Source organism: Amblyomma maculatum, chromosome 1 (genome assembly GCF_055883805.1).
Source record: "Amblyomma maculatum isolate TAMU_Amacu chromosome 1, ASM5588380v1, whole genome shotgun sequence".
In the NCBI taxonomy this organism is placed as follows: Eukaryota; Metazoa; Arthropoda; class Arachnida; order Ixodida; family Ixodidae; genus Amblyomma; species Amblyomma maculatum.
Genome location: NC_139344.1, coordinates 75323303 through 75335799, shown reverse-complemented (window position 1 = coordinate 75335799; position 12497 = coordinate 75323303). Strand labels below are relative to the sequence as shown.

General features: G+C 44.1%; 1 protein-coding gene across 8 annotated transcripts in view; it reads left to right on the top strand.

Moving 5' to 3' along the window:
• The first annotated feature begins 2303 nt into the window (after nt 1–2303).
• Nucleotides 2304–12497, top strand: part of LOC146202823 (uncharacterized) — a 208286-nt gene continuing 198092 nt past the window's right edge. For 7 of the 8 annotated variants that reach the window (XM_084588360.1, XM_084588355.1, XM_084588354.1 and 4 more), the window contains exons 1-4: nt 2304–2468; nt 4185–4359; nt 4721–4910; nt 4997–5069. In XM_084588360.1, the coding sequence (XP_084444486.1) occupies nt 4245–4359; nt 4721–4910; nt 4997–5069 (378 nt within the window). In that variant the 5' untranslated portion in view covers nt 2304–2468; nt 4185–4244. The remainder of the gene's footprint in view (nt 2469–4184; nt 4360–4720; nt 4911–4996; nt 5070–12497) is intronic. The other variant, XM_084588353.1, reaches the window with a different exon arrangement.

Below are 12497 nucleotides of genomic sequence, written 5' to 3'. Positions count from 1 at the left end.
ATGCATCACATGGATCTCAATTTGACAGCAAACATATGCTGACACTTAGAAAACATACAATGCCATTACTCTTCATGTGATATATACGCTGCAATATTTTCATGTTTTCTAAAGGCTACGCACAGTTCTGTACTACTTAAAAAAACACATCTTATAATGCTCCTATAGTTACCCATATATAACATGACCTCCTTAGTAACAATGTAGTACAACATTTCTTCTTGTTGGCCTGAAATCCTGAGGCTGAATGATCTGAAATCCGGTTGTAATAATTGCGACTTTATGATGTGCTCCATCAACTTTATTTGAGGTATGAAGGCATTATGCTCCAAGTGCAAGATGGGGATTTGCTTTATTAAACTTAATCTAAAACAAGCCCTGATCAATGTGAAATGACTTACATAGTTTTATAATAATCATAGCCCAAATGAGAATAGGGTATTCATTAGGCGCCTAATTGTTTTTAACAACAGGGTAACCAAAACAGTGAGAGGTCATCCTTTAATACTACAGCTTATTTAGTTTTTTTTTTTTCCTAATCAACATATCACTCCCAGCACCACAATTCTGACCTAAAAAACTTGTAGAGTCGAATGACCTAGTACGCATCTCTATTCCCTTTGTCCTCAAAGCTTTTTCTTTTTTTTGCCCCCTACAGTCATCGACTAGCCAGTTATTGCAGCTAGGATGTGCTTATAATAGCGCCGGCGCCGCGGTGTTGCCGGCCCGCATCATTTGCATTCGCCGGCGCATTAGTTTGGAGTGAGGAAATTAGGCCCTTTTTAGCCAATAAGAGCGGTCACCGAGCGCATTTCTGGTTAAAACAATTCATAATGAACTATTTCGCTTAGAAAAAGACCGAATTATATCGGGACGCGTGGCAACGGGACGGACGACCGTTGCCGACAGCCTGCGCGCCTGAAAGACATCGCACCGAGAAAGCTATTTTGCAAGGAAACGTGTTGCAAATATACGAAATGTGCAGAAGAGCGGAATCACCGCAAACATGTGTCACTGGAAAATTCGCCCGGCCAGCCTACGAACAGGTCACACTGCGTTGGCGAACCTCGATTGTTTTTGTCGCCGAAAGGTCTCACACAGATCTAGATAAAGGAAAACCAATTAAACTGTGATTTCCCCGGCAATTCGTGTGGTGCGACAAGCTGGTTCGGAAACCTCTTCGCGGCTCGAAGCGTGCATATGTTACTTGACGTCGCTGCCGTTTCCACAGTGTCCGCACTGCATGCAAGCTAGGCCTTGTGCCTCTCCGCCGACGGCCATCCACTAGGCAGCTGCCGTTTGCTTGCGGCGCGCCGCCGACACCGTGTCACCGTCGACCTGCCGCGCCCGGGCGCTCTGAAAAGCATGGGGAATCCAGGGACAGTCTAGGGAAAACACGTGCGCCCTACATCCGAACATGACATCATAAAATATCACGTGACCCATGACGTTGTTTGTGACGTCATATATGACGTCATACATTTTGGGCCAATCAGCGTTTCCAGCCGATCTACCCCTAAACGCTTGTTCATCATCGAGTTGATGCCGCTGGCAGTAGGCAGCTGCACGCGTTTTCTTCCAAGTTGCGCGACCAGTTGTACATTGACCTTGGCATAGCCGCATAGATACTGCTGTGTTCTCATAGTGTTCTTAATAAGCTCGTAGAATAATCAGTGTCAGTTTTTCTTGCTACACGAAATGTCAAAGAAAAGCCCAAATGAAGTTCACGAGCAGCTGAGATGCTGTTATTCCCTGGGTCTAGGTAAAAAGCGAAACGGAAGTTGCGTCCGTGTGCTGTGCGATGTCAGCGCACGTTAAAGATCCTCAGGTGGTCGAAATTACTCCGCAGCCCTCCACTACGGTTCCCCTCTCTTTCCACTTTCACTCCCACCTTCATCCTTCCCTTACGGCGTGGTTCAGGCAGGTGGTGTCCACAAAGCAAGTGTGACAGATACTGCGCCTTTCCCTTCCTGTAAACCAATTTATTATAAGTTATATTTCTCAAATATTTCTATTTAACTGGTGCTAGCATCGTTTGTGCTTAGGCTCTTTGTTACAAAAACGAAACCAGAAGTTGAATATCAGGCTACTCAATGTAATATTAAAACATGGCAACAAATTGAACAAAATGAACACACTTGTGTATGTGCACTTATTGGCATACATGCAGGGAACCTCAGTATTCGCCTTGCTATGCACAAAACATTAAAAAGAGAGTTCCTGTGCCAGCCTGCCTGACACCCACTGCATTCTTTTGCTATGCAGCGATGCACTCTGGGAGGCACTATACGTGACGTCATGGTTTTCAGCTATTAAACGCTGCATCGTCCCTGTTCGCCATTTTGGATTGGAGTTGGGGGAGTCGACCTTTGAACTAATTGTCAGAAATCTGCCTTCATCCGTCCCTGCAAAATTCTCAAGAACGGACACCTCTTACTAAAATACAGTACCCATAAGGACGGGCCGAGGTACGTAACCATTTTTTTTTATTGTAGCTTTGCTGTATTGCGGAAGCAGCGCGATTGTGTTGGCTTTTTGTATGGGTGGTTGGAACGCAGAGTAATGCATTTCTTTGGGTTGCAATTAGTACCCCCGTGCACCACTATGTCCGGTATGGGGCGTGTATATGGAAGAGAAGTCAGGCCGAGTTAGGTGTGTTACGAAAAACATGAAATTTTTTTATTTTTGAGCCTGTAAGTCTAGGCCTAGTCTCACCGGGGCCTCAATTCATTGTAAGACCGTAACGGTCGTCGTTCTTTCCTTACATCAGGTAGGGAGCTTTCCATTCGTGCGCCCCGGGAGTTGTTTACGATGTACTTACGTGGCATGTAGTTTTGCTATGCGCAGCATTGCTGGACCTGTGTACACGCAGTGAAGTTATTCACATTCCGAGGAGTGTAGCTTGTAACGCGCAGTTCGGCCTTTTGTCACCGGAGACACTGCGCACGCATGGCGTTTTGAAAGCTATTGATATTGTGGTGCCTTCATTTGCATGTAGTTTTGTAGTTGTGATCAGCAGCATTTTCAGGAACATCCGATGAGGTTTAATGAGACTGGCGGTTATGCTTGTGCGTATTAAGATGCCTGGGCGATCGCCCTTGCCTCACTGTTGCTGGGTGCATTGACTTGTGCGGTAGCTTTACATTAGGGTATGTTGTATAAATACACATACCCAAGTGTACCGCAGCCAATTGTGGTTTTTGACATGTTCCGCGGTGGGAATGAAGTGAAGTTCAGTTCGTTTTGATGAATTGCTACGCAGCGCTCTAGGTCAGTCGAGTAGCTGATAGTGGTAAGCTGTGTGTGCTCCGGAAATGCCCCGGATATGTAGTACTGAACCCATTGTACATGCTCAGTACTACATGATGTAAACGACGTTTAATCGTTTAAAGAATTGCCAGGGTTAAACATCCCCATGACTGAAAGCACTTGTGGACAGAATAGTTACGTTGCTACACGTGAAGCTCAGGAGAGGCTTAACATCTAGCCGGTCAGCGTATTATTGGTATAGGTCTCTTACTTCAAATTCACCCCGAGTATCGCGATGAAACTCAGTTTCGGCTGCGGGCACGATGGCGAAAAGAAATGAGTCTGAAGGTTCACGAAGAGTAGCCGCAGATAAGTAAAATGAGTGCTGAAATGCCCAACTGTTGCTAAAATGCCCAAACGTAAGGTTAGGATGCATGTGCTGGGTGTGTGTGAAATGGGACATCAAAAGGAGATACTCCTTGATAAACTGTTCAGCTGCCGATTACTGTTGGCCTGCTGGTTTTCTCTAGTCGGGGCTCTCTAAATAGTGTTCTTAGTGCATGCGAGCCCTTGTAACTAAGGCGATTCTGGCATTGTTTCTGGAATGCAAATATTCAGAGCCTAGTGATAGTACGGCTTGGTTTGTATTGGTTAGACTTGGTTAGTAATTGGCTAGACATTTTTTTCTTGTGTTGGAATAGTGAGGGTATTACTTAGAAGTGCTTTGGGTAGATGCCTTGTTTCATAATGTGAAACTAATTGCTTTGTATACATTTGGACCTGCATAGCTGCTTTCACATCTGCTTCAGTTGCTTTACTTATTCCCTACCAAGAAGACAATGTACTGCATATTTCTGAGCAAGTAAGAAATTACTTGCCCTGATTGCTTAACTTTTAGTTCTTGCAAGTTTTTTATTTTTTATTTTTATTTTCAGGGAGCGGACCGTTCCCTGGGTGCAGTGCAGCAAAGTGCTCAATGACTTCTCCTCGTCAGCATGTCCACGGTTCCGGGGCTACCTTCAAAGGGGGAGAAAGGAAAGCCAAAGTATCTGGCATTGGACATAAATAATATCTACAAAGGAAAAAGCTTAGAAAACCCAAAAACCTCGGGTGAGTTACCTGTGTGGTTGTGTTGTGCCAACAACAGTTTTCATCTAAGAACTTTGTGATCACTATTTATGGGCTGGTTTGTGTAGGATTCTCATGTTCAGCATTGCTAATGGTTCAGCTTCGGAGGCAAAAGTGTTTATTGTTTTATCTATGTGGAGTCGAAATTCACCCCAACTACAATGCAGTGAGCGTCTCTATTCTGTGTACTGATGTCTGGTGGGGTATGGATGCATGCATGCCACATTTGTACTATTTCATTCAAGGTACCTATTTTATTTTGTACTTCTTGTTTGGTATTATTTGGTTGGAGTTGCCCTTGCGGCATTAAAATCAACGGTCATTATTCTGTACTTCTTTTCAGCGGCCCCCAAACATGGCTTACAGTCATTGGGGAAAGTTGGTGCGGGGAGGCGCATGCCACCTCCTGTCAACCTTCCAAGTTTGAAGAGTGAGAACAGTGGAAACAATCCTAATATCAGTTTAGTTCCAAGTGGAGGCCAAGGATGGGGGAGTGCGGGAAAAGAGAAAGGAAAGTCGCCCGAAGAAAACAGGTTAAGTGCTGTTTGGTTTTGATCTATTAGCATTAAATTATGTGCACACTCTGAACAAAGTGCAACATTCTTGTTTTTCTGTTCAGCAGTGGCCCACAGCAGCAGTCACAACACTCACAATCACCTACTTCGCATTCGCAAGGACAGCCTGCATCAAAGGTAGCGGCCAACTTTCCTTTCTTGATTCTGCCGACAGTGCTTGGTGCAAGAATACATTCGTGTTCTTCCACCATGGACTCAGTGCAGTTACTACTTTTAAACATTTGAGGGTTGTTTCGATGTCTTGTTGTTTCTGGTTCGTGGATTGAAGTAACCTGTTTTGCCACTTACGCTGATTTTTAGGATAATCTATGGAGGCAGTCTCATAGCATGGATAAATACGAAAAATCCTAGATAGTAGAGTACTTGACCAGAATGGGACTGCAGAAATGTCGATTGGGAAACAGGATGGGATTCTTTACGAATAGTTCATTTCTCTCAGTGGCTTGGAAAAATGTTCCTTGGGTATGTGCATAAGAGTGGAAGATGCTTGAATACAAGGCTTTGATTTGTGCAAGCATAGCTAATTTAGTTCAGTGTCAGAGCAACTAGGAAATGTCAGTAGCATATTGTTTAACGCTGTTGACGTGTTGCTCCATGTGTCTGAAATAAATTCTCACTAATGATTTGGACAGGAAACGAGACAGCAGCCACACTACTTGCTTATAAAGGTTTTGTCTTTAGTTTCTTTTATGCATTTTCGATATCTTGTGTACCATTTGTATTTGAATGGTCAGTCTTAGGGCCAAACTTAAAAACATGAGGTTGGCCTAAGAGCAGCGTGCCCAGGAGGGCACGTCATTTCAAGTACCATATTTACACTCCTAATGATCACACGCTCGTAATGATCGCACCCCGAACTTGCCTCTGCTGCCATTTTTGTTTTTATGTCCTGCACTGTAATAGCAGCCTGTTAGTTGATCTGCAGTCATCCTGCAGCGAATGCATTCCGACGAGTTCCCATGATTCCTTGATTAAAACGCGCGTTGGGGCGTTCGCCATTTTGCAATTCGGCAGCGTGCTTTGTGGTTTTGTGAGTTTACACCATTTCATCATGGGGCAGTATGCCAGTTACACCGCCTCGTTCAAGCTCAAGGCTGTTGATTATGCACTGGAGCATGGCAACTGCTCTGCTGCCAGGCATTTCGGCGTCAACGAAATCCTTATACGGTACTGGAAGATGCAGCTTAAGAAGCTGATGGCTACAAACAAGACTCTCCGGGCTTTTCCCTCATGTTGAGGAGGCGGTCCTAAAATACATGCTCGCACAACTGCCAGGAAGCTGGGAATTGCTGCAAAGGATTTCCACGCTAGCTCTGGTTTACCAATTCCCTTTATGCGACTGAATGGACTTCCACTGAGGCGGCGGAAGTCGTCGTGCCAGCGCTTCCCATCCGCATATGAAAGCAAAGTGATAGACTTCCAACACTTCGTCAGTAGGCTTCGCGAAAAAAGTGGTTACCTCGTGTCGCAAATTGGAAACGCCAATCAAACTCCACTGACGTTCGACATGCCCCGGAATACAACTTTGAATGAGAAGGGGGCTCGGAGCATTCTCGTGAAGACATCTGGCGCAGAAAAACAGCAATGCACCGTCATGCTTGCTGTGACGGTTGACGGCCGGAAGCTGCCACCATACGTCATCTTCAAATGGAAGACTATTTCGAAGGAAACTTTACCCGTGGCATCCATATACGTGCACAAATGAAAGGATGGATGACTGCAGACCTGATGGTTGACTGGATTAAGACTGTTTGGGAACGAAGACCAGGAGCACTACTGCTTCCCTTGCTTCTGGTTTTGGACAGTTTCAGGGGTCACCTTGTGCGCAGTGTGCGTGCTAAGCTTAAAGAGCTATGCACGGACATTGCAGTGATTCGTGGCTGGGGGTCTGACTTCGCTGCTGCAGCCTCTCTGAACAAACCGTTCAAGGACAATGTTCGAGGACTGTATGCAGAGTGGATGGCGATGGGCCAGCATGATTTGATGCCAAGCGGAAAGATAAGAAGGCCATCCGTGTAAATGCTTTGTTTGTAGATCGCAGAAGCGTGGAGCAGTATCCCCGACGATGTAGTGGCCAAGAGCTTCAAGAAGACTGTATATTGAACGCGTTGGATGGAACAGAAGACAACTTTCTGTGGGACTGTGAAGATGCTCCCAGCGACAACACTGCCGTTTTTGATGAGTCGTGCAGCAATAAAAGGATGGCGAGGATTCATACTCTGATTAGAGTACTGAACGAGAAAAAATAAATATGCATTGTGCAGTTCATGTGATCCATATAGACTATTTTACGACCCTCGGAGAAACCAGTTTGACTGGGCTGTTAGGGGGGGGGTATCGTCAACTCTTTCCTTTGCTACGAAAGCAGCCCAGCACCCCAATATGGCAGCACCCTTCACCCTTCCGTAATAGTTAAATCTCGTTACAAGAGACACTGTTACAAGAGACATTTGGTTATAAGAGACACTTGAAAATTGTTTGGTTGGTTTTCCTATGTCTGCCATGTTAACAACATTGCATACAAGACATGGTTACAAGAGGCACTCTGTTACTAAGGGCAACTTTTCAGGTCCCTGGAGAAAATTCTTCACTATTTAGAAGACACAACCCAGGTGTGCTCATGCAATGCAGCTGAAGCGTGCCTACTCGTACATGATGCACTTCAGATTCCCTTAGCTAAATTCTGCTCTATATCAGCATCCTTTTTGTTGTATATGTCAGGAACTGAGAAGGAGCGCTTTCCAATGATTGGAAAGTCAAAACGACCCCGTTGTTTTAGCCACTGGCATCGCATTACTGTCACCTAGGAAGCAATCAAAATGGATCAATGACATCCAGCATTTTTAACTCCTCTCTGTTTAAAATTTGATCACAAGGTGAAAGCTGAGAATCTTAATGTCTTTCTCTTTGCGGGCAATGCTTCTTGCAGCACCAAAGTTCTCGTGCTCAAAGCCACCAGTTATTTTTTTTTGCTCCAAACTCCACACCCGACCTTCTACCAATAGACAAAGGCATTAAGCACTCAGTCATGTTGCTGTACAAAACAAGGTTTGTAGAATTTCTGTTGCTCGACAGGCAGCAAGACTGTACAATTGTAATTAATGCGAAGTTTGCTGTTCAGGTGATTTCAGGTGTCTGGAATGGTCTGAGAATTGAAGCTATGAGAAACCATTTTAGACAAGCAGGCTTTAAATGTGGTGACATGATGTAAGAGGGCCCATATATGGATACTTTGGGAAGCTTCCTTGAAGATGAGCTTGGGCGAGCATCTAACAGACTGCTGAGGTACCAGAATCTTTTGAGGAATTTGTATTTGCAGATGTGGATTTTGTGTGCTCTCAAAAAGGTTAGACTGCAATTCTCGCGCAAGTAAATGGCACATGGGCCACAGAGGATGACTAAGGACATTTTAGAGGAAAAGTGTGCATCTGAGGGTGACAAGCAAGTAAGAGTGCTTCAAAGGTATTAGAGCAACAGAAAGGCTTGCAAAGTGAAGTGCTTTACCTCCAGAATTTGGGAAGGAATACACTCTGCACTTACAGAATTACATACTTGTATGAATAACTTCTTTAAACAATTTCCTGTTAATGCATGTAAATGCATCTATATAGGCTGATGTGCTACTAGTAAACTGATAACGCAGTGCTTTTAGAATTTTCGGTTACAAGAGACCTTGCTTACAAGAGATCTTTTTCGGGTCCCTTGAGTGTCTCTTGTAGCAAAGTTTTACTGTATCGTCTATACAATGTGCGCATTTATTGCGAAGGTAAGCGTTACTCAACTTTCATTTTTGGTTGTAATCGCGATACCTGTTCTAAGATGTCTGACCTGCAACTAGTTTGCATTTTTGGTGCTCAAATTTTTTGTGGAAAATTTACCTCGCATAATGATCACACCTCGAAATTTTAGTCAGTTTTTTGAAAAAAAAAAAGTGCGATCGTTTATCAGAGTAAATACGGTATGCTCATGAGGGTAGGGACTCTTCTTTGCTCTTTTTTATGAAGGCATTTGTTGTGCCTTATTAAAGGTTTCATGCCATGGTCATCCACTATATTCCAGCTTAATACTGGACCTTGTTATTTTATTTCTGAAAACTGAGTGCCCTAGACACATTCTTAATTTCCAAATAAATGACTGAAGTTGAGACCACGAAGCTCCTCGCACTGGCGGCGATCGCTATGTTGAGACGATCAGTGATGTCAGACTGACTCCCGCATCTGCTGCGGTGCCGGCGCTGATAAACTGCCGATACACTACTGTGTTCGTGTTTCCTCAAAACCAGCATGACTCCCAATGAGTGTACTCGGCATGTTTCTGAAAACTGAGCACAGACGCTAGAAGAAGTGCAATATAATTCTTGCCCACACATCCACCTTCAACGCGACCATCATTCCTGGCAGCACTGCACCCATCATCATAAATACTGCCACACCGGTACTGTGCCCTTCGAGACTTTTGCAAGCTGTCTGGGACAGCGATATGGCAGATCCCTTGCGCTTGTATCAGAAAAGCATGCTAAAATTTGTTTTTCTCATAATTTTAGGTCTCTAGAAAGGGAATTTAAAAATAAAATGCAATGGTGCCAAATCAGAAATTCTGCTACATGCTGCTACAAAATCTATTTTTTTGCCTACTTCTGCGCCACGCCTGTGCCAAAAGTCGCTGAATAACTCTTCTGACAGTGAAACTTAACTGTCGCGAAACCAAAATTGAGATCTGCTGGCAACACTGCAAGGAGGAAGAATATTTTTGCAGGTCCTGGGCGGACAATCACGTGGCACAAAATTGACGTTTGTCTACAGGGTGTTTTTTTTTTTTTTTTCGATCTACTGGGAGGGAGTGAGAGGGGCCTGCAAGATGTCTCGTCTGCTCAAGTCCAATGCGCGGGAAGGGTGGCTGTCGAAGGGTCCAAACACATTCAAACGCGTGACTGGCGCTCGCTTATTTTGTGTGCATGCATGCACATGCGTGTGTGTGTGGGCAAAGGATGTGCGAGCAGGCAGGCCAACGCAGATGGCACGGTTTCAAACGAGTGACTGTTTAGAACTGCCCTCGGCAAAGCTGAACTGGAGCAGTATGCACGCTTGCTTCATTTTTTTTTTTTTTTTTTTTTATATCCATGAGGTATGGGCTGTGATGGCTTGAGTAGCAGCGGAGGGAGCGCTAAGGATTTGACTGCTTCTGTGCGCGCGCACTGAACTCCATTGGCTGCTTTTGTACTTTTAAGTCCAACCCCTTATGTGGAACATCTTGTATAATTTCACAGCTTAATTCCAGACAACGTTTGCGCACCTTTTAGAAGATTATCTCAATCGTGACAGTTATTTTTTTTCTGCTGCTACCAAACTGTATGTGTGGTTGCACCCGTGTGCAAATGCTCAGGTACTCAATATATTTGCAGCCCCGCATACGGTTATTAAGTACCCTTGGATGTTTTCATTACATTGAGGAATGCATACGCACAATCCCTGCAGTGCACTGCAAAGAAGCAGGCTCATAGCTTCGAGTCCCTGTGTCGCTTTAATTAACCAGCCACCCCGCCAAACCACAGGAAAGATAAAGAAAAAAACGAAAGCAAAGATTGGGAACACGTGCTTTTTGACGGAGCAGCGCGCCTCTCTCGAGGGAAAAAAAAAAATCTCCCAGAATCCGACACCCAGAAAAGAGGTCAGAATCAGGAAAAGGTACAGGAAGTGATCAGGCTGGCCAGGAATATGAGCACCAATGCTGAGCTGCTTTTCACAAAAAGCGTCAAGTCAAAAAGTTTTGGAGACGTTGAGTGTGGACAAGCCCTTCTGAAGAATGGACAGGAAAGGCTAGCACCGGCACTGCTGCATATCTCCATTATGCCTTCCCTCTGAATAAAAACTGCTTTTTTTTTAGCAAAGCCACCTGTTTGCTTAATTTGGGGCTTTTTAAGGAAAGAACAGCGCTTTAAACTGCATTCAAGCTTGGAGCTTGTTTTTGCATGGCTGTGGTCGTTATAGCTGTCTGAGCAATTGGGTTTCAGAAATAAAACAAGCCCTCTTTATTTAAGCATCTTGAAATTTGAAATTATTCTACAAAACGTTCTTTTTTTCTACTACAAAAGCTCAAATATTTGCTCCAATATGCCATTTTTTTCTGCTACAAAATATTGAAATATCTGCTACAAACTGCGATTTCTTTTGCTACAAAAGCTGCTACAAGAAGCCAGTTGCCAGTTCCACCACTGTAAATGCTTTTTGAGAAATGTTGACCCATACGGTAGTAGTTATTGCTTGCAGCCGCATAGCAGCTTCTGTCGGCGCAGTACCCATGTTCTTGCACACTAGCTCCGCTGCTAAGGCATTGCCGAGAATAGTTTTCTTCACTACAAAACAATAGAGTTGATGGGAAGTTTCATGATCTAGTGGCCCTTTTAATTTAACTCCTCGCTGATCACTTCAAAATGTCGTCCGCTGTGGCTTTAATGCTAAGCAATGTAGGCCTAGCGACGAGTAAGCGCTAATTGCGTGAGGTGACATGCCATGCGATGCCATCGCGTGAACAGCTTGATGTTTATGGGTGTCTGCATCAGCATTGGAAGCATATTGTTTCAGTTCCTGTAGCCCATGGTTCATCGCACCGTGTATTCTCAGACTGGTGGCAACAGTAAATGAAACTGGCTATTCAATGTTTGACTGTACCGGAGGAGTGAAAAAAATAATTCTCTTTGTCATCAGGTCCTTATTTGAGTTGCAAGCAAAGATTTAATTATGGACTGCTTTTCTATTGTATGTTAAATCAAATCAAATCAAATCGTTTATTTTCACCAGGTGCTTGCTGGTCGGAGCACCTGGGCTAAAAGCTGCTCGAGGCAGCTTGACGAGGCCCAGGTGACCATTACAGAATAAAAAATAGAAAGAAAAACAATCAATTTAGGGCGTGGTAAGCATGAAAAGAATTAATTAAAAACACAACCGGAACAACGAAAACCGTGTTCACATGTGCGATGCACAGGCGTTCATAACAAGAAACAACTAAGCTGCAGACAAAATTTTTGCTGTTGATGAATTGCTTAGGGGGCCCTCAGTCAGGATGCAAAATGAATAGTCTGGGGATATCAGCTCTGAATTTCGTTCTTTGGTCGTGAGTAGCTTATAAAAGCTGTATTTGGTGAAGAGTAGCTACTTTGTGTGTGGGATGCAGTATGCTGTAGGCAAAGATTAATTGTTTTAAGTAAACATTTGTGTGAAGTTAGCTGAGTTATGGGCTAATGAGCACTGCACTGGAGCATGCACTGCATGTAGCATAGAATGTGAAAGGTGATGCGGAGTTGGCATCTGCTTTGTCAGTCCTCGTGAAAAGGATCTTGACTGCAGTGGTTCATTTCGTTAGTCTGTTATACACAACCTTATATCCATATATGAAAATCCATTTTCCTGGAATCCTGAGCAATTCATGTATTGCAAGGATAAAATACATAGTTTAGAACGTTCACTGCAGCAGCCGTCTTAGCCTCAATTCCTATACGTGGTGACCCAGTAGTAGGCCACCTTTTTTCCTGTGTCAGGACTTTGCCTA